This window comes from Nymphalis io, chromosome 25 (assembly GCF_905147045.1).
Source record: "Nymphalis io chromosome 25, ilAglIoxx1.1, whole genome shotgun sequence".
In the NCBI taxonomy this organism is placed as follows: Eukaryota; Metazoa; Arthropoda; class Insecta; order Lepidoptera; family Nymphalidae; genus Nymphalis; species Nymphalis io.
The window spans coordinates 7,232,864-7,257,833 of record NC_065912.1 but is presented as its reverse complement, the minus strand read 5'-3'; the positions used below and the strand labels follow the sequence as shown (position 1 = coordinate 7,257,833).

Here is a 24,970-nt window from a genome sequence, read left to right as displayed (position 1 = left end):
TGAGTTAAGAGTAACAACAAGGGACATAGCATCTTAGTTCCCAAGGTTGGTGGCGCATTGGCGATCTAAGTGTTGGTTAATATCACTTACAGTGTGAATGTTATGGGCGGTGGTGACCACTTACCATCAGATAGCCCATTCACAAGCCTACCTATATAAAAAACTTTATTTTTGTACAATTTTTCGATCTAGAATATTCTGTAGTTGTTACATTTCAATTGTTTGGTTTGTTGGTACATTTTCGAGACCTTTTTTTATATTTTCTATGTATTATGGTATAAGCGATAAGATTACTGTATAAACGTTCTTATGTTCCTTTAATTCAAGTACGTATTAAAAAACGTAAAATATAAATATAAAAACGATTAATTTTTAAACTTAAGCACAATTCAATTCGTTCGGACATTTAGTACTAATACTACACAAAGACTGCAGAGCGTCCTACATGCTTCAGCTAATTGTCAAACAGAAACAAGCAATTACAATTATGCGAAAATTGCAACGAACGTACCAACCGGTTGCGACAGCACCGAAATAATAGATTTGGACGATTTCTTTTGTTAAATCGATTACAAAGGTCTGTAATAATTATCTTTGATGTTTCTACACAGAAGTCTTGTAAACACAGAGGTAAAGACATGTTTTTATATAGAATAGGTAAGTGCACCAGCAAATGGGTAGGGCAGACATTGGTATTGTAAGAAATATTAACCAGATTTTATTAACAATGTAAGAGACATTGACGATGCGCCATTAACACAGACAGACAGACGCGGCGGGGCACTTTGTTTTATAATATGTAGTGATTCAAGTTATTCTATAGAGTGAGATAAAAAATATTGTCATACAAAGCGGTCTGAACCTTATATGATTTGAATTAAGGAAGAGATGAAATAAACATTGTCATTATTAGAATTGTCACGTATCTGTTATCGGTCGAGGTGTAGATACCGTGAGGAACAGACTGTCCTAGCATAGATTATATTTTTTATCTTAAAATGGAAAGTTGAGAACGACTTGACCTCCGTGACTTTCGATAAATTTGCGTTTCTTTTGTTCTTTAATATACAGTGTAATGTACTAACAATAAAACAAATGTATAGACTGGATACATAACTGGAGATTACTAATACTTATATATATTATAATATAATAGGTAGGTGGACGGACAAAAGGGCCACCTGATGGTACGTGGTCACCACTTACTATACTATAAAAGATTTTAAACAAAAGTCCAAAAGCTCAATTGTTTACGAGAAAATTTTAAATGTTTAAATTTGCGAATTAAGTAGCGTAGAATACAAAAGATCGTATCTTATGTAATTGTAATAAAGTAACTGTAAATGTCCCACTGCTGGGCTAAATCCTCTTCTTTTTAAGGAGAAGATTTGAAGCTTACTCCACGCTGCACAGATGCAGCTTAGTGGATAATATAGAAAACAATTATTTTTTCTCGTCTTTTGCCCCTGCTGTTAACAGAAACGCTGGTTGATTCTTCGCATTTTTATATATTTAAGCCTTTAATGCATTAATATAATAAATAAACATATAAAAAAGATAATCAAATCGATCATAACTATTAATAATGCCTGTGTTAAAGAAATAAGGGTTAAATAAAACTTTACAGGTTAAAATTTAATGATAAATTCAACAAGATATAATTTTAAAGACGAGTTATAAATAATCCTTATAGTTGATAACCCACATCGAGTTAGCGATCTCCATATCAAGTATTTCACTGATCCGCCGACCTTATTGTTATTGTTTATTTATGTCTGTAGTACTCGGAAATCCGAATGTTTTTGTCATTTATTTGCATACCTTAAAACCGATGTCTCGTCTGATAACATTCTTAACAAAAACATTTATTGCTATGCAGACTAAGTTGAAATAAAAACATTATAAGAATGTATTTGACTAAATTTCATCATGTAATTTTATTTAATAATGTACTGTAGCAGAAATTACCTGTGTTTTTGAGAGAATTTGTCATTATATGATAAAACAAAATAAATTTATTATTTTATTATAAATTAACTAGTTCCGCCCGCGGTGTCGGATCGGTCTTCCGAGTCGGCTGTCAGTGGATTGTGTTAGGTACTCTATCCTTTTCTGTACTCCTGAAAACGTGTATGCAAAATCTAATGATGTTTGGCTACTCAAGTAGCTAAGACATAAACATTTAAAATGCACATTTATATCACTAAACTAAATAAACTTTCCATACATTTTACTAATTTGACATATTCAGTTAATGATTTGGCATTGGGGTCTCATGTACATAGATTATTATATAAGCCACAGTAAAATCTAGTTAATGTCCTCTTCCTGTTCAGACCATAACAAATCCTTCGCTTATTCCAAAACCTTGTTTCAATGAGGGATAAATAATGTTGCCAGAATATAGTCTTATAACTCCGGATTTCCTTCCCTGCTGATCACGCGATGGAATACAAACTACATCATAATATCATCCGATTTCCTTTTTAGCGTCAAAATAATTGTTTTTTTTATGTAAACAGGCAAATAAATATCAACTATCGATTTTAGGATCGTGGTTGGCAGTGGTTTACGTGGTTGATAGTCACGATAATTTATGTAGGTAACATTGCAGTTATCACGTTATACAACTTGTATATAATATTATTGTATTTAATTGCGATTTACGAAATAAACGTACTTTGAGTACATAACGAAACAATAGGAGCAATGACATGGCTCAATGTGAACGTGGTATTAGAAACACGAAATGCTAAATTTATGTCCAAATTATCAAGTTTTTCATTGAAATATTTGTTCACGTTTAAAACAGTTACTTATTTCCTTTGTGGTTCAGAAACCAATTTTTAACAATTAATGGTTTCGCTATTCCGATATTTGTTTTTTGACTGCCTCGTTGGTTTAGTGGCTAGGTGTAAGACCGCAGACCCTGAGGTCCTGGGTTCAATTGCCAGGTGGGGCCAATAAAAAGTTATTGGGTTTTTTTGTCAGAAAATTCTCGCCCGTCAGAAAAGTAGAAGCCCGGAGTCTGGAAGTTAGAAGTATGTACACTCCCGTGCCTCGGAAAGCCCGTAAAGCCGTTGGTCCTGCGCCTGAACTCTTTCCGGTCGTGTCGGATAGCCGTCCCATCGAATTATGAGAGTTAGGGAATAGAGAGTGCACCTGTGTTCGCGCACACTTGTGCACTTATTATAGTGCTACTGCGTAGTTAGATAATATCTCTTGAGATTCTCTGGAGGACATTAATATTATTTGTTTTTTATTTCGTAAAAATTTGTTTAATGCTTAAGTGGGTCAGTGAGTGTGTGGACAGTAAAAGCCGATTGGAGAACATTGAGATGGATATTTATAGTGATGATAATGATCAGGACATGATATGAGTACGTAAGACGAAGTTTATAAGTTCGCTAAGCCCGCGTAAAAAAATAAATAATTTTATGTTATTTCAAATACTAATTAATTTTATGAAGATAAAAGAAAAAAAAGAGTCGAGAAATAAATTAAAAGAGTCGAGATGGCCTAGTGGTTAGAACGCGTGAATCTTAACCGATGATGGTGGGTTCAACCCGGGCAAGCGCCACTGTATTTGCATGTGCTTAATTTGTGTTGATAATTCGCCTCGTGCCTGACGGTGAAGGAAAACATCGTGAGGAAACCTGCATGTGTATAATTTCATTGAAATTATGCCACATGTGTATTCTACCCGCATTGGAGCAACGTGGTGGAATAAGCTCCAAACCATCTCCTCAAAAGGAAGAGGAGGCCTTAGCCCAGCAGTGGGACCTTAACAGGCTGTTACTTTACTGTTACTGTAAATGAAATTCAAATGAATTAAGTTACATTTTATTACTGTTTTAAGTGACTACGTTTTCCTTTATGTTATTTATCGAAAAATGATTTCGGCCAGCGTATTATTCCTACTACTACGATACGACTAATGTATTATTCCTAATTGTTTTCAATCAAAATCCAGTTTCATATGCGGAAGAGATATACTGTTCTGTAATGTAATCTCATGTGTGCATATACAGACATATCTACATACCTACACTCATAGTTAGATAGAACGGCAATAACTTATAATACCTCCATCGAGGCAAACATAGGTATAACTAACTTCTAAACTAAAAATTGCCACTGAGGAATTGTTGGTTGAAAAACCCAATAGCATTCAAACAAATTCTCAAAACTACAGCCATACGTGGTTACTTTAGTTTAAACCACTAGACCATCGACACAGTCAGACGAGTTAATAATTCAACAAAGAGCACATCAAATTCTCATTATATGTGAACAATAATTTTATACCATTAACAATTTACAATAAAACCATTCGCCTTATCAATCGAGTGTCAGCTTATCACTACGTGAGCGAGCCCGCTCTCCAAAACACTGATAAAAATGATCTCTAACATCACCGCACGAGTGACAGCCCACCTACCGATGTCGTTTCCCTCCGACCTTTTATTCTTTATTGCACAAACTTTAAGATAATGTTTATTTTACCATTGATAGATGAAGTGCCTTTTAAATTCGATGATTTGGTAAATATTTTTGGGTACGTCTACATATACATCTATATTACAATATATCGTTGCGGCATTAAAGCGACTGCAAAATGAATGAACTGTGAAAAAGCCCTTTACTCCGGTCTTAGCTATTATGTCCGACGAGCTGCAGTATCGCGTGAACATCATTGGAATATTTTTTTTTACGAGCAGGCGTCTCATCTGATGGAAAGTGACTACTACAGACCATGGACACTTGCAACACCCGAGGGCATTTGGTACAAGATGTACGATATCAATGTACTTCACGCTGATGCCATTGACATGATGACATCACGCCTTGTCAACTCGACCATGTATAGAAGCAAAAAGAGTATACTTTAAACAATGTCAGGTTTACTTCGTCGTTGTATTTTGTAAAGCGACGTGCGTGTATGTTAAATTCAACAACTAGAGCACGACGTTCCCTTTCTATGCCTTTATCTTTAAAGAGACCCTCAGTTATTATATGTTAGAGGTTTCTTAACCGATTAATACTCTCTAGTATAAATATTTGTCTATGTTGGTAAATGCCACCGCAATCATTTTTGGCCATCGACGAAAGGATATTTGATTTTAAAGCACCCACTTATTTTTATGGTTAAATTCCCAACTGGGGGGCTACAACTGCATTGCATTAAATATTCTAAAATGAATAATAGTCATGGTAAGAGCCCGCTTGAATAAGGTTTATCACGGTTTATTTCAGTGTGATTCAAGAGTAAGTCGTTTTAATATTGAAATTATTGAATAGACACAATATGCAACCTGTGTTTGTTTTTGTAATGTACGTCATACGATACGTATGTCGAAAGTAACAACTATAATACGAGCAATGTTTGCCTAAAAAAACATTCAAAAACCGACACAAGGGCAAGCATTAGGAAATAATTAATACTTATAAAGCAAACTACCTTTTTCGTTTTAGAAAAAATATCGTTAAAAAACCAACTTTATCAGCTAAACGATGTTATTGAACTGTTTTTTATTTGTAATTCAATAATGTTGGACTGTAAGTGTTCTAAAAATTATCTCTGTCCTAAACAATGTCATTGTTTATGTATTGTTTAGACGAGATGGCCGACTGATAGACCACGTGCGTCTTAATGCTTCCGGACTCAAATCCGAGAACTATACAGGTACTTACAATTCATCTCGTGTTTAGCGGAAACTAAAGAGGTTAATAATATTATTCAACGCAACATTTTTAAAGTGACAAATGACCTTATAAAGTTCGACTTATTATTATAATAATATCCTGGGAAATTTTTACGCACGGCCATCTGATCCCAAATTAAGCTTGTACAAAGCTTGTGCTACGGAAACCACAACTGATATACTACATATACTACTTTTCTTTTGTAAATACATACTTATATAGATAATTACACCCAGACACAGGACAAACAGACATGTTCATGCACACAAATGTCTGTCCTGGGTGGGAATCGAACCCACAATCTTCGGCGTGAAAGGCGAGTATCTACCAACCACGCCAACCGGCTCGTCAAATTAATATTATTCGTCGTTTAAAATGTTTTAAAGGTTCGACTCCTACTACGATACATAACTTACTAACGTATATGTATGTATAGAGTATGAGAACGCATTATATTAACACCCAGATCATAACCGTTTGTAAGGCATATATTTATCAATAGTAACAGAGTACGAAGTCGAAATTCGACCAACTTTCATATGGTGGGAGGGCTTTGTGCAAGCCCGCCTGGGTAGGTACCACCCACTCATCAGATATCCTACCGCAAAACAGCAGTACTTGTTATTGTTGTGTTCCGGTTTGAAGGGTGAATGAGCCAGTGTAATTATAGGCACAAGGGATATAACATCTTGGTTCCCAATGTTGTCGTCGCATTGGCGATGTAAGCGATGGTTAACATTTCTTACAATGCCAATGTCTATGGGCGCTGGTGACCACATAACATCAGGTGATCTATATGCTCATCCGCCACCCTATACTATAAAAAAAGACGAGTAATTACATAATGAACACCTGATAAAATTTTCCCTTTAAATAGATAAACCAGTTCTGTGCGGTTTTATCGGGGGGCAAATAGTTTATAGTACGCACTATCATATAGGTATTGATTAAATGTATAGTGTTAATTAATATCGGAACTAGAGGTCTTGTTTTATTAATCAAGCCACCGCTCCGGGGTTGCTATTTCGATTTCCCCCCCCCCCCCCGTATATATTGTATTATGTATATATAAGTGTGAATTGATTGAAATATGTAAATTCTTATAATATATAATATTTAAAAAAAAAAAACGAAATAGACTACAAATTTATAGCAAAGAGCAATTGTTCAAAAGAGTCTTGGGTACAATGCCACAGGACAATCTTTTAGACGGCATGTTTTTGCTATAAATTTGTAATATATAAATTAATATATTCGTATTTTAAAACAGGCATTAAATTGGCTTCCTTAGGAACTGACGACAGTGTTTATTCTCAACAGCCGAGGTCTACACTAGACCCTTATCAAACTACAATTATATTTCAGTTACTTTTAATTGTCAATTGCAAATATTCCTTATCCTTGTCATTGGATAATCTCTAAAGACATTAGAAAAACAATGTCGTAGATGCACTATAATTCAAATAAAGCCAAATATAATATCATCCGTGCAGTGACGGAGAAAGAATACATTTCACTGCCCCCTCTCTTTCCCATGGGTGTCGTAAGAGGCGACTAAGGGATATCTGAGCGACCATCTGCTCATCTGGTGGTAGGATGCTAACATCCGCCTGGCTTGTTACCACCGTACGCATGGTGAAAAACTCGTGAAGTGGCTTGCAGCCGCGTTTCGAGGTCAGCCAGCGTACAGCCAGTGCCCGAGCGAGTATTGCTGCGATGGGTGTTGGTCCGGTGGAGACGGCTGTTGAACCAATGCCGGGGGAAACTGTATTACCGGGAATACTGCCGGACAGGGAGACCTGAAGAAACGGCTGTTCCGCTGGCCGCCCGTGGCATAGTACAGGGGCCCGAGCGTGCCTAACCAGCTCGCGAGGCTGCCCCACCAGGCCACGCATAATCTCGGGGTGGACCGTCGTGCCGGTTGGTGACCGGAAGGTGGGGTCCCGGCGGCCACTTCCGAGGGGGTTCGGGGGCCCTTCCGTCCGGCGGATCAGTATATTTTCCCTTTTGGCAACTATTTGGGAAAACACGCCTCCATACTTTGCCCATCCCTATCGTGGCAATACGTCGCTCGCTTCACGTCTCTTTTCCTTATTTTTCCAAATGGTAGCGCAACTAAGAAATAACGGTCGTTCAGCGGTGCACACCCCCACCATACCTACGTCGTTTGAGGTCGAGTTCTCTAACATCCGAGGACTCCACGCTAACCTCAACGCTGTCCACCACCATCTCGAGACAGCATGATATGAGAGGCCAGCAATGTTGTTTCTCACGGAGACGCAAATACTCCGCCATGCCGACACCAGCTACCTTAACTATCCCGGCTACATGCTTGAAGAATCTTTTAAAGTGAAAGCCGGAGTATGCTTGTTCGTCAGGGCGGATGTTTGTTGTCACCGATTGCGTGGCTTGGAGGACCCCTCCTTCTCCATGTTGGTGGTACGTGTGGACCTGGTTCGTCAGAGTCGAGTCTACGTGTGCCTCTACAGATCCCACAATGGTGACTTGGAGACAAGCCGATTATTTGACCATCTTAGTCGGGTGGCAGATGCTGCGCAAGAGCAGTTTCCTAACGCGGAATTGGTGTTTTTGGGGGATTTTAATGCTCACCATGAATCATGGTTGAAATCCCTCAAAACTGACCATGCTGGAAGAACTGCTCATGCTTTTGCTCTCACACACGACTTGACCCAACTGGTTGATCAGCCCACCAGGATCCCAGACATTGATGGGCAAACGCCTTCTCTACTGGATCTTCTGCTGACTTCTCACCCGGTGGAATATCAGGTCGTGGTTCAAGCTCCACTTGGTTCTTCGGATCACGGCCTTATATCCATCAAAGTGCCACAGGCCAAGCTGCCGCCTTCAGCGGTATGCAAACGTCGCGTTAGGCACTATAAATCGGCAGATTGGGACGGTATGCGCGATTACTATGCGTCAGTCCCTTGGAAGGAACGTTGCTTCAGTGGGAATGACCCGACAGCTAGTGCCGCTGCTGTTGCTGATGAGATCATGTTAGGAATGGAATACTACATTCCTAGCTCAGATCTCATCAATAGGGGTACGCGTAACCGTTGGTTCACTCGTGAATGTGCCGACGCTGTATCATCTAAGCAGGCGGCATATCGCGCGTGGATCAACGGCTGCATTAGCGGGGCATCTAACATTGACTCACTGAAAGCAAACTACAATAAAAATTCCAAGTCCTGTAGGAAGGCATACACGAGAGCGGATGCACAGCGCATTGTACAGATTGGTCATGACCTTATTTCGCATCCTAGGGGCTCCCGTAGCTTCTGGCGTCTGACCAAGTCTGTGCAAAACAATTTCTGCCAACCTTCGCTGCCACCGCTCAGAAATCCGGACGGATCGCTAGCTCACAGTCCGCAGGAGAAAGCCGACCTCCTGGCTAAACTCTTTGCCGACAACTCTGTGATCGATGATTGTAGTGCGCAGCCACCAACAATACCTTCATGTGGCCACACGATGCCTGACATCAAAATCAGGCAACGTGATGTGCGTGCGGAGCTGCAATCACTTGATATACGGAAAGCTAGTGGTCCCGATGGAATACCAGCCATAGTGCTGAAGAAGTGCGCAGCGGAGCTGTCTCCTGTGTTAACGCGCCTGTTCCAACTTTCTCTCTCTTCGGGATGTGTGTCGGAGGCTTGGAGAAGAGCTAATGTGCAAGCGGTTCCCAAAAAAGGGGATCGGTCTGACCGGGCAAATTATCGACCAATAGCTATCACCTCAGTACTTTGTAAAGTGATGGAACGGATTCTAAACAACCAACTGATCCATTACCTAGAAGATCACTGTCTAATTAATGATCGTCAGTACGGGTTTCGACCAAAACGGTCCACAGGTGATCCTCTAGCGTACGTAACACACCTCTGGGGTGAAGCTATCGACAAGCATGGAGAATCGTTGGCTGTCAGCCTCGATATCTCCAAGGCTTTCGACAGGGTCTGGCACAGAAGTCTTCTCTCCAAGCTACCGGCATATGGTCTGCCTGCTCAGCTATGCACCTGGATTGCCAGCTTCCTACACAAGCGTAGCCTTCGTGTTTTAGTTGATGGTTGCGCTTCACAATTCTATGTAGTAAATGCTGGGGTCCCCCAGGGATCTGTGCTATCTCCCACACTCTTTCTTTTGCATATCAATGATATGCTCTCCCTTGGGAACATACATTGCTATGCAGATGATAGTACAGTGCATGGTGGATACCACGGACGCGCAGTGGCTGGGCGGGCGGAAACTGAGGAGAGGCGGGAGAATCTTGTCATTGAACTCGATAGGACGTTAGAGCTCATCGCCAAATGGGGTTCTGATAATCTTGTTGAGTTTAATGCCAAGAAAACACAGGTATGCGCTCTCACAGCGAAAAAGTCACCATTTTACCCTCATCCCTCCCTCTGTGGCACACTGCTGATGATACAAAGCAAAATCGCCATGCTGGGGATGGACGTTCGCTGCGACCTTAGTCCAAAGGATTACATCGAGGCTATTATAAAAACAGCTTCACGGAAACTCGGAGTTCTGAACAAGGTGCGGCGTTTTTTCACGCCACAACAACTGTGCCTGCTATACAAAACACAGGTACGGTCTTGCGTTGAATATTGCTCGCACCTTTGGGATGGCTCCGCTAAGTACCTACTGGAGGCCTTGGACCGGTTGCAGCGACGTGCAGTACGCATTATTGGCGACGTAAAGGTCACAAACACCCTTGAACCTTTACAATTGCGTCGCGAGATAGCAGCACTGAGCGCTTTCTATCGACTGTATCACGGCGAGTGCTCTGAGGAATTATTCTCTCTAATTCCTGCTTCCCCCTTCCTTCTTAAGTCCACGCGAGCTGGTTCTCGATGTCACCGCCTAAGTGTGACATCAATTCCATCGCGCACAAAGAAATTTGGCAACTCCTTTCTTTGTCGCACTACCAAAAAATGGAATTCCTTACCAGCTCACGTGTTCCCCTCCTCTTACAACCCGAGTTCCTTCAAACGAGGTGTGAAGAGGCATCTTGCGGGCCGGCAAGGCGGTTACGGCTAGTACAGAACATTCTTCCCAACTGTACTGGCCGTCGTCGCCTTTGGACTCTACTACCACTTACCATCAGGTGGAGTAGAGTCATTTGCCATCCCGGACATATAAAAAAAAAAAATGTTCTGCTGACCGATTTCAGCAAATAGCCAATTGCGTAGGAGATATAATACTCAAGCAGGTCCACTCTTTTCTCCCACTGTCATCAATTTCCAAACATCGAGTAGATATTGAGAATTATTAATATTAAAATCCAATAAATTTTAATGTCTTCTAAGCTAACCCTAAATCAACGAGGCAGTTGATAGTATTATATTACTGTGATAACACGATTGTTAATTGAGCTTCGATTACGCGATAAAAGCAATAGATGTTATCAAAATCAGTGTACATTCATAATTCGATTAATCCGAGGCGTTTATAATCGATAAGTGAACGAGTGGATTTTTTTATAGACGCCAATTCAAGAATTAAATCTCCGATGTTTTCGTTAAAATACTTTTAATTTTTTTATGTTATAGGTAGGTTGGCGAGCAAGTGGGCCGCTGATGGTAATTGGTTACCACCGCCCATAGACATTGGTTCTGTAAGATATATTAACCATTATTAACATCGCAAATGCGCCGCCAACCTCGGAACAAGATGTTTTGTCCCTTGTTCCTGTAATACGACTGGCTCAGTCACCCTTCAAACCGGACCACAATCCTAAGTATTGCTGCTTGGTGGTGGAATATCTGATAAGTGGTTGGTACCTAGACGCCCTACCACCTCATAAAATGTCTTTGATAATGTTCTAAAAATAGTCTTTGTATACCATTGATTTAATTTTATTGTTTACTTGGGCAATCATGCATGGTTATCATGACTAAATTGTCTGTTTATTTCCAGCTGGTGCGGCGACGTTGCGGATATTACTAAGCTTCGCAGTGGGAGGCCTATTGGGAGATGTCTTCCTGCATCTACTACCCGAGGCCTGGCAGCACGATCTCGCCGCTACCAAAGGTATGAACACAAATATTAAAACAATATACTCAACCACTCAGCCTGAAATTTAAGTATTTGAAATTATGTAAAACAATGAAATAAAACGATAATCTAGTAAATTTAATATATGGCTTAGTAACTTACGCCCGCAATTGATTTTGATTTTTCAAATTAAAACTAATTCATTTAGTAATTTTATAATCGTTTTTAACCCTCCTGGATTCCATAAACAAAACATTGGATATTTTTCATTTGCATATTTTGTATTAAATTAATATACTTATGAGTGGACCTATTAAAATATAGTCCTCGTCTATTGGCTCTACTGCTGACAGGGAGCCGATTCATTTTTCGAACATCGGAATTGCGATTCAAGGGGAAATGCTGCTAGCATTCTTGGCAACATTCCACGCGGTCGCGATTTTTACAGTAGTTTTTTTTATTTGTATATATTTTAGGCGTCAATGTTAATAATTCTGCAATAAAGTTTAATATCAATATAAAAGCAGTATATTATATGTAAGTATTATGCTTATCATATCTCAACTGACGGTTAGACTTGTATTTTAACCATATGACAATAATATAGAAATATTAAACTTGCCTCTCTGTTATATACACCATATAATATAAGTATGTCATGTTAGCAAACAATGGAACATTATTCATATCCAACTTTTTGCGTAAATGGTGTCCGTCCGGGTAGGTACCACCCATTCATCAGATATTCTACCGCTAAACAGCAGTATTTCGTAGTGTGTTTCGGGTGAGTGAGCCATTGTCATGTTTCATGTAGTTAACATGCATAAAGAACTTAACATCTTAGTTCTCAAAGTCGATGGCGCATTGGCAATGTAGGGTTAATATTTCTTACATTGTCAATGTCTTTCCGGGCGGTTGTCATCACGTAGCATCAGGTGGCATTTTTTTTTCAATATTTCTTGTACTATCACACATTGTTAGAAATAATTAAAATCGACTTTAATGAGTGAATCCCGACTTTAATTTTATACCGATAACAAAGAACTACAAATACGTTTAACAAACAATATGTATATCTGAATTTGTATTCCGAACTGCGAAAAGACCAAGTCCCATCAGTATTAATATATTCATTCATTAAATTCGATTGATATATACGTTGACGTGCCGATATTATTATACGTTTTCTTTGCATATGTTATTAATATACTAATTGCTCATGAGGTTTTGTGTTGCGAATCGATAACAATTCAATACAAAGGAAATTAAACGTTAATCCATTGGAATAGAGTTCAAATTATTTTAATGAGTCAGACAGCTGATGTTTAATGTTCCAAGTGCAATGATTCGCATGAAAAATTTGTAAACAAACTATTATAGTATGATAAATCACACTTTGTCTACGATATACGTTGTGAAGGAGTTTTAAGGAAAGGTGATCGTACAAGAAATTAGAAATGTAATATATTTATAGCATTACTTATGTACTTGATAAAGAAAAATAGGGTCAAAGAAATGATATCACGGAATGCAAGCTTATAATTATTTATAAGTACATATAACGAGGTCACTTTTAAATAAGGAGTTTATTTTTATTTTTTATTTACTTGTAATCAACATCGTCATATAATCAAAAGTATAATATGTAGAGTAAAATACATTCCTACTTAATATTAATGCGAGAAAATCATAATATGAATGTGTTGTGTGTGCGCGCGTGTGTATGTAGTGATAAAAAATGTTTTTGCTCTAAATCGTTACTGGGCCCAAACTCCAGGTCGAGCCATTAAGAAGTTGTAACTTAGATTCTTTTTTGTCAATGAATATGAAAATTTGGATTTGGAATTTGAAAGTGTTCACATTGTCGTGCCTCGGAAAGCACGTAAAGTTGTTGGTTCTGCAGGTCATATCTTTCTTGTCGTGTCGATGTGTCAATCCGTAGCACTATGAGTGTTAGAAAATATACAGAGCACATCTGTCTGCGCGCACACCACTGCCTTTTAATAATCTTTTGCGCATTTTAATAATCTATTTATAACTTACTGTTTAATTATTATTGATTTTCTCAATAATTTCTTTTCAATTTGTTATTTTTTCATTGCATGATATATAATATATAAATATAAATAATCAAGTCTGTGACGTAATACCTATTAGGTAATGTACGTATTGATTTTGTTATGTAATAATAATAGCCGAGATGGCCTAGTGGTTAGAACTCGTGAATCTTAACCGATGATCGTGGGTACAAACCCGGGCAAGCACCACTGAATTTTCATGTGCTTAATTTGTGTTTATAATTCATCTCGTGCTTGACGGTGAAGGAAAACATCGTGAGGAAACCTGCATGTGTCTGATTTCATTAAAATTCTGCCACATGTGTATTCTACCAACCCGCATTGCAGCAGCGTGGTGGAATAAGCTCCAAACCTTCTCCTCAAAAGGGAGAGGAGGCCTTAGCCCAGCTGTGGGACATTAACAGGCTGTAAATATTTTTCAACTGAAGACAATGATATACATAGTATTTATATGGTTTAATAACAGTAACATCGATTATATTGTAATAATATAATTGACTATCATTTTCTATTTTAAAATGGATGACGAAACACAATATCGTCACGAACATTACGCAATCTGACAGATTTTATTTTTAAACCGCAGTGCGGCTGGTAGGTTAAACTTTCACGGGGTTAGTTTTATTTTTTTACTCTGGTGTTAGGTTTGCCAAATGAAATAATGTATATTAATATACATTATATGTATATACATATACAGTATGAGCCGTTTATATTATCGGCTCGACTCATACTGTATTTTATATATATATATATATATGTATGAGCCGAGTGACCCAGTGGTAAGAACGCGTGAATCTTAATCAATGATCGTGGGGTCAAACCCGGGCATCACTGTGTGTTTATAAGTCATCTTGTGCTTGATGGTGAAGGAAAACATCGTGAGGAAATCTGCATGTGTCGAATTTCACTGAAATTCTGCCACATGTGTATTCCACCAACCCGCATTGGAGCAGCGTGGTGGAATAAGCTCCAAACCTTCTCCTCAAAAGGGAGAGGAGGCCTTAGCCCAGCAGTATTATTTAAATACCATAATAATGACCGATTTATCACCACCGACTAGTCTATTTGTAACCATTAGCTATTTATTTTTTTTGTAAACCGAACATACGTTTTTAAACAGGACGAAACTTTCATAATATCATTCATGCATTGTTTTGGTCGTTGTGGCCGGTAACAAAAACCGGGCGGGCTGGACGCGTAAAGATTTGGCCGGACACGACCGTAAAAAGCCAAACATTTGCGATAATAATTACAGGCACAAGGGACATAACATCTTAGTTCCCAAGGTTGGTGGCACATTGGCGATGTAAGCGATGGTTAACATTTCTTACAATGCCAATGTTTATGGGCGTTGGTGACTATTTACCATCAGGTGGCCCATATGCTCGTCCGCCTTCCTATTCTATAAAAAAAAACGGACGACGAATATTTGTATAAACGCAGCTACTAAACCGTGGAACTTGTTTCCCGGTCACCAAACGACAAACAAAACGAACTTAAGATTTAAAACAAATGTTGACTATTTAGATTACATTAACATTTTATAGATAATAGAAATCAATACAAGCATATAAATAAATAAAATGATCTCGTCTATTGTATTAAAATAAAAAATAAACAATAATAATCGTACTGATATTTCTACATCAATAAGTCTGAGATTTCTATTGTATAGGTAGGACGAGCATATGGGTCACTTGATGGTAAGTGGTCACCAACGCCCAAAGACGTTAGTATTGTAAGAAATGTTAACCCATCGCTTACATCGCCAATGTGCTACCAATCTTGGGAACTAAGATGTTATGTCCCTTGTGCCTGTAATTACGCTGGCTCATTCGACCCTTCAAATCCATTATATATTATTTATAATCATTTTTAATGTTGAAATATAAATAAAGCTTTTTATACAAGGTACTCATAATGCAGTGAGGATAAATGTTTAAAATAATTCAATAATTGATTAAACAGTTCCGTCAATTCTTATCAAAAGCAAACATTCCAAGTTTATTCCTATCACTGCTCACAGCGACCTGTTTCATTTATACAGAATAAATGAATAACATAATTCATAGGATCATTAATAACAGACATGTGATTAACCACGATCGTTTTATACAGAAGTATTTTTTTTTTTACAATTAATAGGCCAGCGTTTGACCGTTGACTTGCCTGATGTTAAGCATCGACACGGTCTAAGATGTAGCACGCTTGCCTATAAGAAACCTGTTTACTCTGGATTTAACACTTTAGACACCAACGTTGTACCTATCGGGAAATACGGACTCAGGCAAAGCATTCCATAGTTTCGCAGTGCGAATGATGAATGTAAACTCAAAACGCTTCGTACGTAGGCGGGGAATTTCCACTGTGTACCTATGGTGCTTTGGTCGCGTTTGCCTGGCCATTCGAAAGTATTCGAATTTTAAAAAAGCAGTCGATTGAAAACCCTTTAATTTAAAATCAGTTATAGTATCGTATGTATGAACTGCTTTTATACATTCAAAGCTCTTTGATATTTAAGCTCACCCCCTTTCCGAAGCGGTTAATATCCACTCGGCTGGCAGGGCCTCTTAAGCCTATTGGGAACTAAGATGATATATCCCATGTGCCTGAAGTTTTCCGAAAACTTCCAATAAAATTCCTGTTCAGTTGATTTGAACTATAATATGTTCTTGCTCCATCTCAGACAACATCGTAAATTATATAAGAATAGAAACGGATTTATAATAGTGGACCTTAAGAAGGTGGCGGGCACCAACTGGATGCCGAAGGCGCAGGACAGGGAGCTTTGGCGCACCTTGGGAGAGGCCTATGTTCAGCATTGGACAACGATTGGCTGTTGATTGATTGATTTGAACGGATTTACCCTATTCAATAAAAGTCGCGACTTAGCAAAACTTTAAAATAACTCTTGAACTTTTCTCGTAACATATTCAATTGCGTAACAGCTAATACTAATTCCGAGTCGTCAATTTTTATAAACTTTGTTTCGCCGTTTTATTTTCGTATAATAGACTGTGAAAAATATTTATTTAATTTTTCAGAAGGAGAACACGTATCAATGAAATGCGGTCTCTGGTGTTTATTTGGGATGTTAGTTTTTATCGTGGTAGAGAAACTCTTTGCGGGCGCAGAAGAAGACGATGATGTTCCTCAGGGAAATGGATCTGTAAACCACATTGAGATAGAAGAGATCGAGAAGCTCCTAGAAGTTGGGAGGAAGAATAGGGGGAAATCGAATGGGGGGCTTTGCGGTGGCGGGAGCAACGGTATGGTGTCAGCTAAAGAGCTCTATGATACCTGCGTCTTCAATAATAATACTAAGGGTTAGTATTTAAGTGTTATTATTATTTTTACTTATAGCGTTATTCGTTTGCAAGTACTTGTACAATCCCGATTTTTAAGATAAATAGGAATCTACGTGTATAATTTTTATTAAGGATTTTCATTGAAATTTGTAATGGGCTTAATATAATTTATCATTAAATAATTAATATAAACAATAGCCGAAAATACGTTTATCTATATTTTGAAAAAATTTCTTCCAAAAATAAATCTATCTCTTTTCACAAGCTACACGGTTGTCTCATCCTTAAACCCGCACAGGTTCAAGGATCAGAATCGCACTAGCACATTCGTACCATTTACTCTACGAACATTCTTTCGTTTCTTATCTAAGGGGAAGGCGGGTGTTGCAGTACAATAGTGACGACAACGAACGGAGCGGTCCGGTGTAAGGGCAACCGCTGGATGGGCAGATGTCTGCTGCGTGAAGCGAAAGAGAAGGCGTTGAAGGCCACCAAGGAGAAGAGCGAGAAGAAAGATGTGAGTTATTATTGTAAACCCTTCTATACTAAACTATATTACTTCTATATAAACATCGTGTACCTGCGAGTGTCGGATGAAAATCTATCACATGTTTATTCCATCAATCCGCATTGGAGAAACGTGGTGGAATAAGCTCCTAACCTCATTTGAAGAAAATCTCAAACTGAGAGCATAGCTTAGCCCAGTAGTGGAACATTTACAGGCTCTTACTTTTACCTACTTTTTTATCGATGGTTGTAGTATTATGACGTATACATATACGGTTAAAGGTGAGTAAGCCAGTATAATTACAGAGTCACGTGATTGAATGATTGATGATTGTATTTCCAATTATTTATCCATGTCGGTGGGCGTTGGTTACCACTGACTGTTAGGTGGTCTGTATATCTTAGAAATATATCAATGTATTGTTTTATTTGTTCCAGGTGGCAGGGTATCTCAACCTTATGGCCAACTCCATAGACAACTTCACCCACGGGCTGGCCGTCGGGGGGTCGTTCCTCGTCGGCTTCAGGGTCGGCCTGCTTACAACTTTTGCTATACTCGGTAATTGTTCTGTACCATTGATAATATTGTAAATCTCTCAAGTATTTTTTAATGGGACTTCATAATTACTTGTCTTTCTTAATTCTATATAATGATGCATAAAAGATTAAATTTAATGGAAACTATTTTGTGATTACTGTCGCTTCCGTTGTCGTTACGTCGCTTATGTCGACCCGCTCGATGTGACGTCACTCGGAGCGTGGAGTTGCATGTATTGACTTCCAGGCATGATGTATATATATATATATATATATACTATAATATAACTAATTGTATAATTAATTTTATTTGAAATGCTGGAAAAGATAGTCAACTAATTAATTTCTTGCCAGTAATTCTCGGTAGAATCTAAATTTGATATAATTCTGTAAAATTACGTTTTTATGTGCTCGTAAGAGCGTACTGTATTTACGTAGTTGACGTATTTGAGACACGTACGAAACGTTTTGCTTCCTCGTTTCTGATACGCACCGCCAAGGTCTGGAATACCCTCCCGACCTCCGTTTTCCCCACCACCTACAATGGGTACCTTCAAGTCTAGAGTGAATAGGCATCTTCTAGGCAAGCGCGCTTCATCTTAGACTGTATCTCACTTTCCATCAGGTGTGATAACGCCTATACATTTAAAAAAAAAAAAAACTCCAGTAAGTTTTTGCTAACTTGGATAAAGTATCAAAATTGATTTGATTTTTTCCAGTTCACGAGATACCGCACGAAGTCGGAGACTTCGCTATTCTACTTAAAAGCGGCTTTTCGCGGTGGGAAGCGGCTAAAGCTCAACTGGTGAGAAAAAAAAACATTTTTAACACAAGTTATATTAGATTAAAAAACAAAACAAATTACATATTAATATAATTTATTTAGTCATGAACTTTGTTAATAACAAAAGTAAAACATGTAATTTGACTGTTATTTATTTATTATTTATATTTATTAATCCTTTATTGCACACAATTTTGAAACATTTAATAAAGGCGGCCTTCTCTTACAGTGACCTCTTCCAGGCAACCTCTGTAAAGAGAAATGTTTATGTTTTCTGCCAGGATCACAGTGTGCTAACAACATATATTTAAAATTTATTGAGTTATTGTTATTTATTTTTATTAAATTGAGAACAAAGCATATATTGTTCTTATTCATCGATTTGTTATACTTTAACAAGTGTGAAATTTAATAATTGAAATGAAATCTGCTGTGAAAATACTTTAGATTATTTCATGTACGAAATAATATTTTAGATTGTTTTATTTATATTTTAATGTATAAATTATAATAATACCAACCGGTTTTTAAGAATGATTCGCGTTTCGAATGCACGAATCGTTTTAAGTAACGAGACGATCAAGTCATTGACCGATGTGGACACAATATCTATCGCCTGCCTGTATTAAAAAGTGCACTGTACATGTCGAAGTCCCACTAGTGGGCATTGTTTGTTTTCAAAATATGTGAGTTAAGAGCTTAATCTATCAGGATTTGCTTGGATGACATACAATTTTATATATAAATAGCCGAGATGGCCCAGTGGTAAGAACTCGTGAATCTTAACCGATGATCGTGGGTTCAAACCCGGGCAAGCACCACTGAATTTTCATGTGCTTAATTTGTGATTATAATTCATCTCGTGCTTGCCGATGAAGGAAAACATCGTGAGGAAACCTGCATGTGTCTAATTTCACTGAAATTCTGCCACATTTGTATTCCACCAACGCAGGGCAGCGTGGTGGAATAAGCTCCAAACCTTCTCAAAAAGACGAGAGGAGGCCTTTAGCCCAGCAGTGGGACATTCACAGGCTGTTACGGATATTAAGTATATATATTTATATATACTTCGTTATTAAGTAAGGCGGACCCCTAAACCATATAAATACTTGATAGCGAAACGTCAATAGCACAAGGTTGTAATATTCGGTTCGATTATTGTCGTCCCCGCTCATAACACAAGCTGTTTGATTAATTGGAGGGGTATATAAATGGGAATATTAGTAATTCTATATAAAAACTAAAAAAAAATATTGTTTCAGGCTACAGCGTCAGCGGGTCTGATCGGTGCAATGACGGCCGTTATTTTCAGCGGAGCGAGAAATGCTATCGGTGTGTTCATTTTATATATATTCATATTTTTCCACTAAATCGTCTTGTCATGTTGCTAGGTTGTTTTTTTTTTTTGTTAACAAATATTCCCTTTTTCGTATTTATGTTCCTATTGGGAATAGGAATTGATATACAATTAATAAACAAGTGCTGTAGATACTTCCGGTCTATAGACCAAACAAACCTCATTCATTTATTTGGGCGTAAATTTTACATTATATACAAAAATACACATATTATATCGACACACTCACCAACAAGCTTCACATGTGACATATGCATAATCTTTGACTGCCTCGTTGGTCTAGTGGCTAGATGTAAGGTTTTCTGTCGAAAATTCTCAGCAGCAGCCCGGAGTCTGGAAGTTAGAAGAGTGTACACTCCCGTGTCGGAAAGAACGTAAAGCCGTTAATCCTGTGCCTGAACTCTTTTAAGTCGTGTCGAATTGCCGTCCCATCGGATTATGAGAATTAGAAAATAGAGAGTGCACCTGTGTTTCGCACACACTTGTGCACTATAATATGTCCCGTGCAGTTGGCTAATCTCTCTTGTGATTGGCCGTCGTGGCCGAAATCAGTCCGTAGGACATTATTTATACTTAATCTTTATGTTTATTATAAAATTCCAGAGGCAAAAACATCGTGGATTGTACCGTTCACTGCGGGCGGGTTCCTGCACATAGCGCTTGTGACAGTGTTGCCAGACCTGCTGCGCGAGAACGACAAGATGGAGTCGCTCAAACATCTGGCAGCTCTCATCGCAGGGATCCTCGTCATGGCCTTCATGACACAGTACTTCGGGTAGAACGACATGACACCCTGAGTCCCGTGTTACCACACAGCGATCATGTCACTGGGCCAAATGCCTCCCATCTGATCGACAATCACTCTGCCTCATAAAATCAATAAATATAACCAAAAAAAACCTAAACGTAGGTTTATATACAATTTTAAACGTATCAAAGCATTTCATATGTTAAGTAAATAGTTCGTAAATTATTTTGAAATAAATTTAATCGTTTACAATGATACAGTCGTACGTACAAGTAGACAGCCTTTATAATCGATTAATCTCTATAATTCCGTAAAATTAATCACTAGTAAACTTAATGAGTAAATAAACTCTTAAAATGTATAAAATATCATTTTGATATTTACTCGCAAGAATACAATGGCGGCTGTAAGTCGTAATAGATTCCATTGTACTATATTGTAATAAAAACTATTCTGTAAATAACAAGTCATCGAGGAATTATTACTAATAAGACATAATGAAGATATAAAAAAACAGGAAACAATAAAATATATATATTTTTTAAGTATATTGATTCGTCAAGTCACATGTCTATCGGACAGTCGAAAGTATTATAATTTTTCAAAGCGAAATGAAATGTTAAACTAGGTTTAGTTAGGCTTAATATAATGTACTTTATATATTCATACAATTCGAGTCGTAACCGAGTAATACTCCACTATAAATATGTATACTGCAAATATATAACAAATATAATTAAAAAAAGCAGTAAATATTAATGTTAATTAAATGTTCGATATTTAATAATCATTTTTACTTTATAACAACAATAATGCCTAAAATAACGATTGAAAACAGAATTTTATTACAAAAACATTATTATTATTATAAGATTGTCTGCTATATTTTTTTATTATAATGATATATTTGAAGTAATATAAAGTCCGGTTTCATATTATTTTATCTTCAATAGGTAGATATTTTATTATTATTGTGTTAATTTTTATAAATTTAACTCGAATGCCATATATTGTACATAACATGTAAATATAACGTAGGAATCAGTCTTAGTTGATAGTACAAACTCCACTAAAATGTGATAGTACCATTCGTTAGGTTTAAAAAATTATTACTTCTTATATTTTTGCTTTTTATACATTTAAATAAAGATTATTTTCAATTTCGAAATCGCAATTGTGTTAAAAATTTGGTAACAAAAAATTAAATAACTTGAACTTTTCTGCATTTTAGTAATACATTAAGTGTGATAAATATGGCCATTTATAAGTATTGTATCGTTTATTTTATGAAGAAATGTTATATAAATAAACATTTACTAAATTAAAAAGTGGTATTATTTTAATTCTTAGTTTATATTTTATTATTTGCTCTCTATTCTGCAGTTATAATATATCAAATATTAATTTTACTGCATTTTATTTTTTTACTGTTTAATAGTATGTAATTAACACCAAATGTCTTACTAGAGAACAGATTATCATGTGTGACCCACCAGATGAGGAAAGTCATTTTTTATAAATGAGTAAGAGTAATAGAAAAAGAAAAGATCCTTGTCGGATCCATGAATACCACAGGCTAGATATCGACCAATTATATCATGTTAATTAAAGGTAAGTTACAGTAACAGCCTGTTAATGTCCCACTGCTGGGCTAAGGCTTCCTCTCCCTTTTTAGGAGAAGGCTTGGAGTTTATTCCACCACGCTGCTCCAATGCGGATTGGTAGAATACACATGTGGCATAATTTCAATGAAATTAGACACATGCAGGTTTTCTCACGATGTTTTCCTTCATCATCAAGCACGAGATAAATAATAACCACAAATTAAGCACATGAAAATTCAGTGGTGCTTGCCCGGGCTTGAACCCACAATCATCGGTTAAGATTCATGCGTTCTTACCACTGGGTCATCTCGGCTTTTTAGGTAAGTTAAGGTTTTATTATTTTTAAAGAATTGTGATAACCGATTTTTATATCTAAAATAAAGAGGTTATTTTATTTTAGTCGTGATTTTCAAATCTTTATCCTACGCCTATTGCTGGACGTCCAATGGCAAAATATTTCTTCGTAAGAAAGAAGGGGACCAGTTAATTCACATAAAAAACGAATTGGACCTAGATTCCTTAAAAATGAAGAAATGACACAAATGTCGCTATTTGCTGTAGATGCATGCTGCTTGTTCTTCGTAAACTTTTTATACTAATGATAGAATTTTTTTATATTTAATCTTAGTTCATATTCCTACATTTCTATGTTGTTAATTTTTATAATTATTTAGATCAATATTATATTTAATTTAGATCAATATTATTATATTATATTAATCCTTATATTTATACATATATATCCATCACAAAACATCCTTACCATATTTCCATATTTTCAGTCTTATCAAATCTTTCATTTGCTGATAATATTCTAAACTATTTAGTGAGTAAGGCCAAGATAAATGGAATCAAATCTCTTTCCATAGAACGACCGTTACTCGTACCATTGTTAAATTCAATAATATTTCTTTATGAATGATCTAAACTTAATTAACGAAAATATTGAAGCTATAACAGCTTCAGCTTTCATAATATCTTGCCCTGAGACTGCTCAGGGCAAGATATTATTAAGTGGCGATTTTTTGAAATGCAAAACGGGGCTAAAGGTTTTTCATGTTAACATAACAAGCTTGAACTGTAATTTCGATAGACTCTTGGTTTTGCTAAATAGATTGAACAAACAGATTGACGTGCTTATTTTAGCTGAATGTTGGTTAAGAAAGGTGTCAGTCTTACCTACGTTACCGGGTTTCAGTTCTTTTAAGTCACAGTACACTAACCATGCATCGTTGCATACTTCAGAAGCTGTTTAGATTGTCGTGTTGAGGAGTTTCTTTTTGCGGAAGCTAACTGTCTAGTTTTAAAATTCCGTTCTGATATTGCTCTAGTAGCCATTTACCGCTCACCTTCTTACTACAACATTTATTTATTTATTGACAGTCTTGATAAAGTCCTACTTAGTTTAGCGAGCATTAAAACTGCAGCAATCTTTGCAGATATAAACATTAATATTAACCCAGCTATTAAGGATCCTCGTATGGATGATTACCTTAACATCTCTGCCATCCATGGAATGCTGCCTGCATATGTAACTCCATCTAGAAATAAGAAGTGTCTTGATCATGTCATCCTAAGAAGTAACAAAAACACCACCACTGTTATGTTTGACGCTCCTTTTACAGATCATGTTGCGGTTATTTTTTACTGTGACATTAAGCCGAAACCTGCTAAATCCATATTAAAATAAATTAAATTTATGTATTAATATAAAATCGAACTTCAAATTTTATGCTGATGACTTGAAAATTTATTATAATTAATAATGATTTAGATAAGCTAATATTGCAAACGGATATAAACTATATTTGTGATTGGTGCTACTTAAATCAAATGTACCTCAACCCCACAAAATGTTTTTACATAAAATTTTCTCGCAAGGTTATTTCTGATAAGGTGACATATATATAATATGTATTATATATATGTCACCTGACCTGACATATACATATTATATATATGTCATATATAATATGTATGACATATATATAATATGTATATATAATATGAGTGATTATTTATATATTTTATTATTACTATTATTTTATTTTCATTTTTTATTCAATATGAAATATTTTCCTTTTTCTAGAATATAAAAAAAAACCTCACTGTTTTAGTAATGCTTGCATGTTTTCTTTTATTTTAGCCTATTGTAACAGTAACAGCCTGTTAATGTCCCACTGCTGGGCTAAGGCCTCCTCTCCCTTTTGAGGAGAAGGTTTGGAGCTTTTTCCACCACGCTGCTCCAATGCGGGTTGGTAGAATACACATGTGGCAGAATTTCAATGAAATTAGACACATGCAGGTTTCCTCACGATGTTTTCCTTCA

General features: G+C 36.9%; 1 protein-coding gene across 2 annotated transcripts in view; it reads left to right on the top strand.

The window, feature by feature from the left end:
* Positions 1-22,359, top strand: part of LOC126778214 (zinc transporter ZIP13 homolog) — a 28,481-nt gene extending 6,122 nt beyond the window's left edge. The window contains exons 2-9 of one of the 2 annotated variants that reach the window (XR_007670125.1): positions 11,638-11,751; positions 16,841-17,122; positions 17,476-17,621; positions 18,050-18,170; positions 18,868-18,953; positions 20,195-20,264; positions 20,893-21,964; positions 21,995-22,359. Coding sequence is in view for 1 of the 2 variants with exons in the window: in XM_050501691.1 (XP_050357648.1) it covers positions 11,638-11,751; positions 16,841-17,122; positions 17,476-17,621; positions 18,050-18,170; positions 18,868-18,953; positions 20,195-20,264; positions 20,893-21,068 (995 nt within the window). In the remaining variant the exon portion in view is untranslated. Of the gene's footprint in view, positions 1-11,637; positions 11,752-16,840; positions 17,123-17,475; positions 17,622-18,049; positions 18,171-18,867; positions 18,954-20,194; positions 20,265-20,892 lie in introns of both variants that reach the window. The other variant, XM_050501691.1, reaches the window with a different exon arrangement.
* Positions 22,360-24,970: the final 2,611 nt, after the last annotated feature.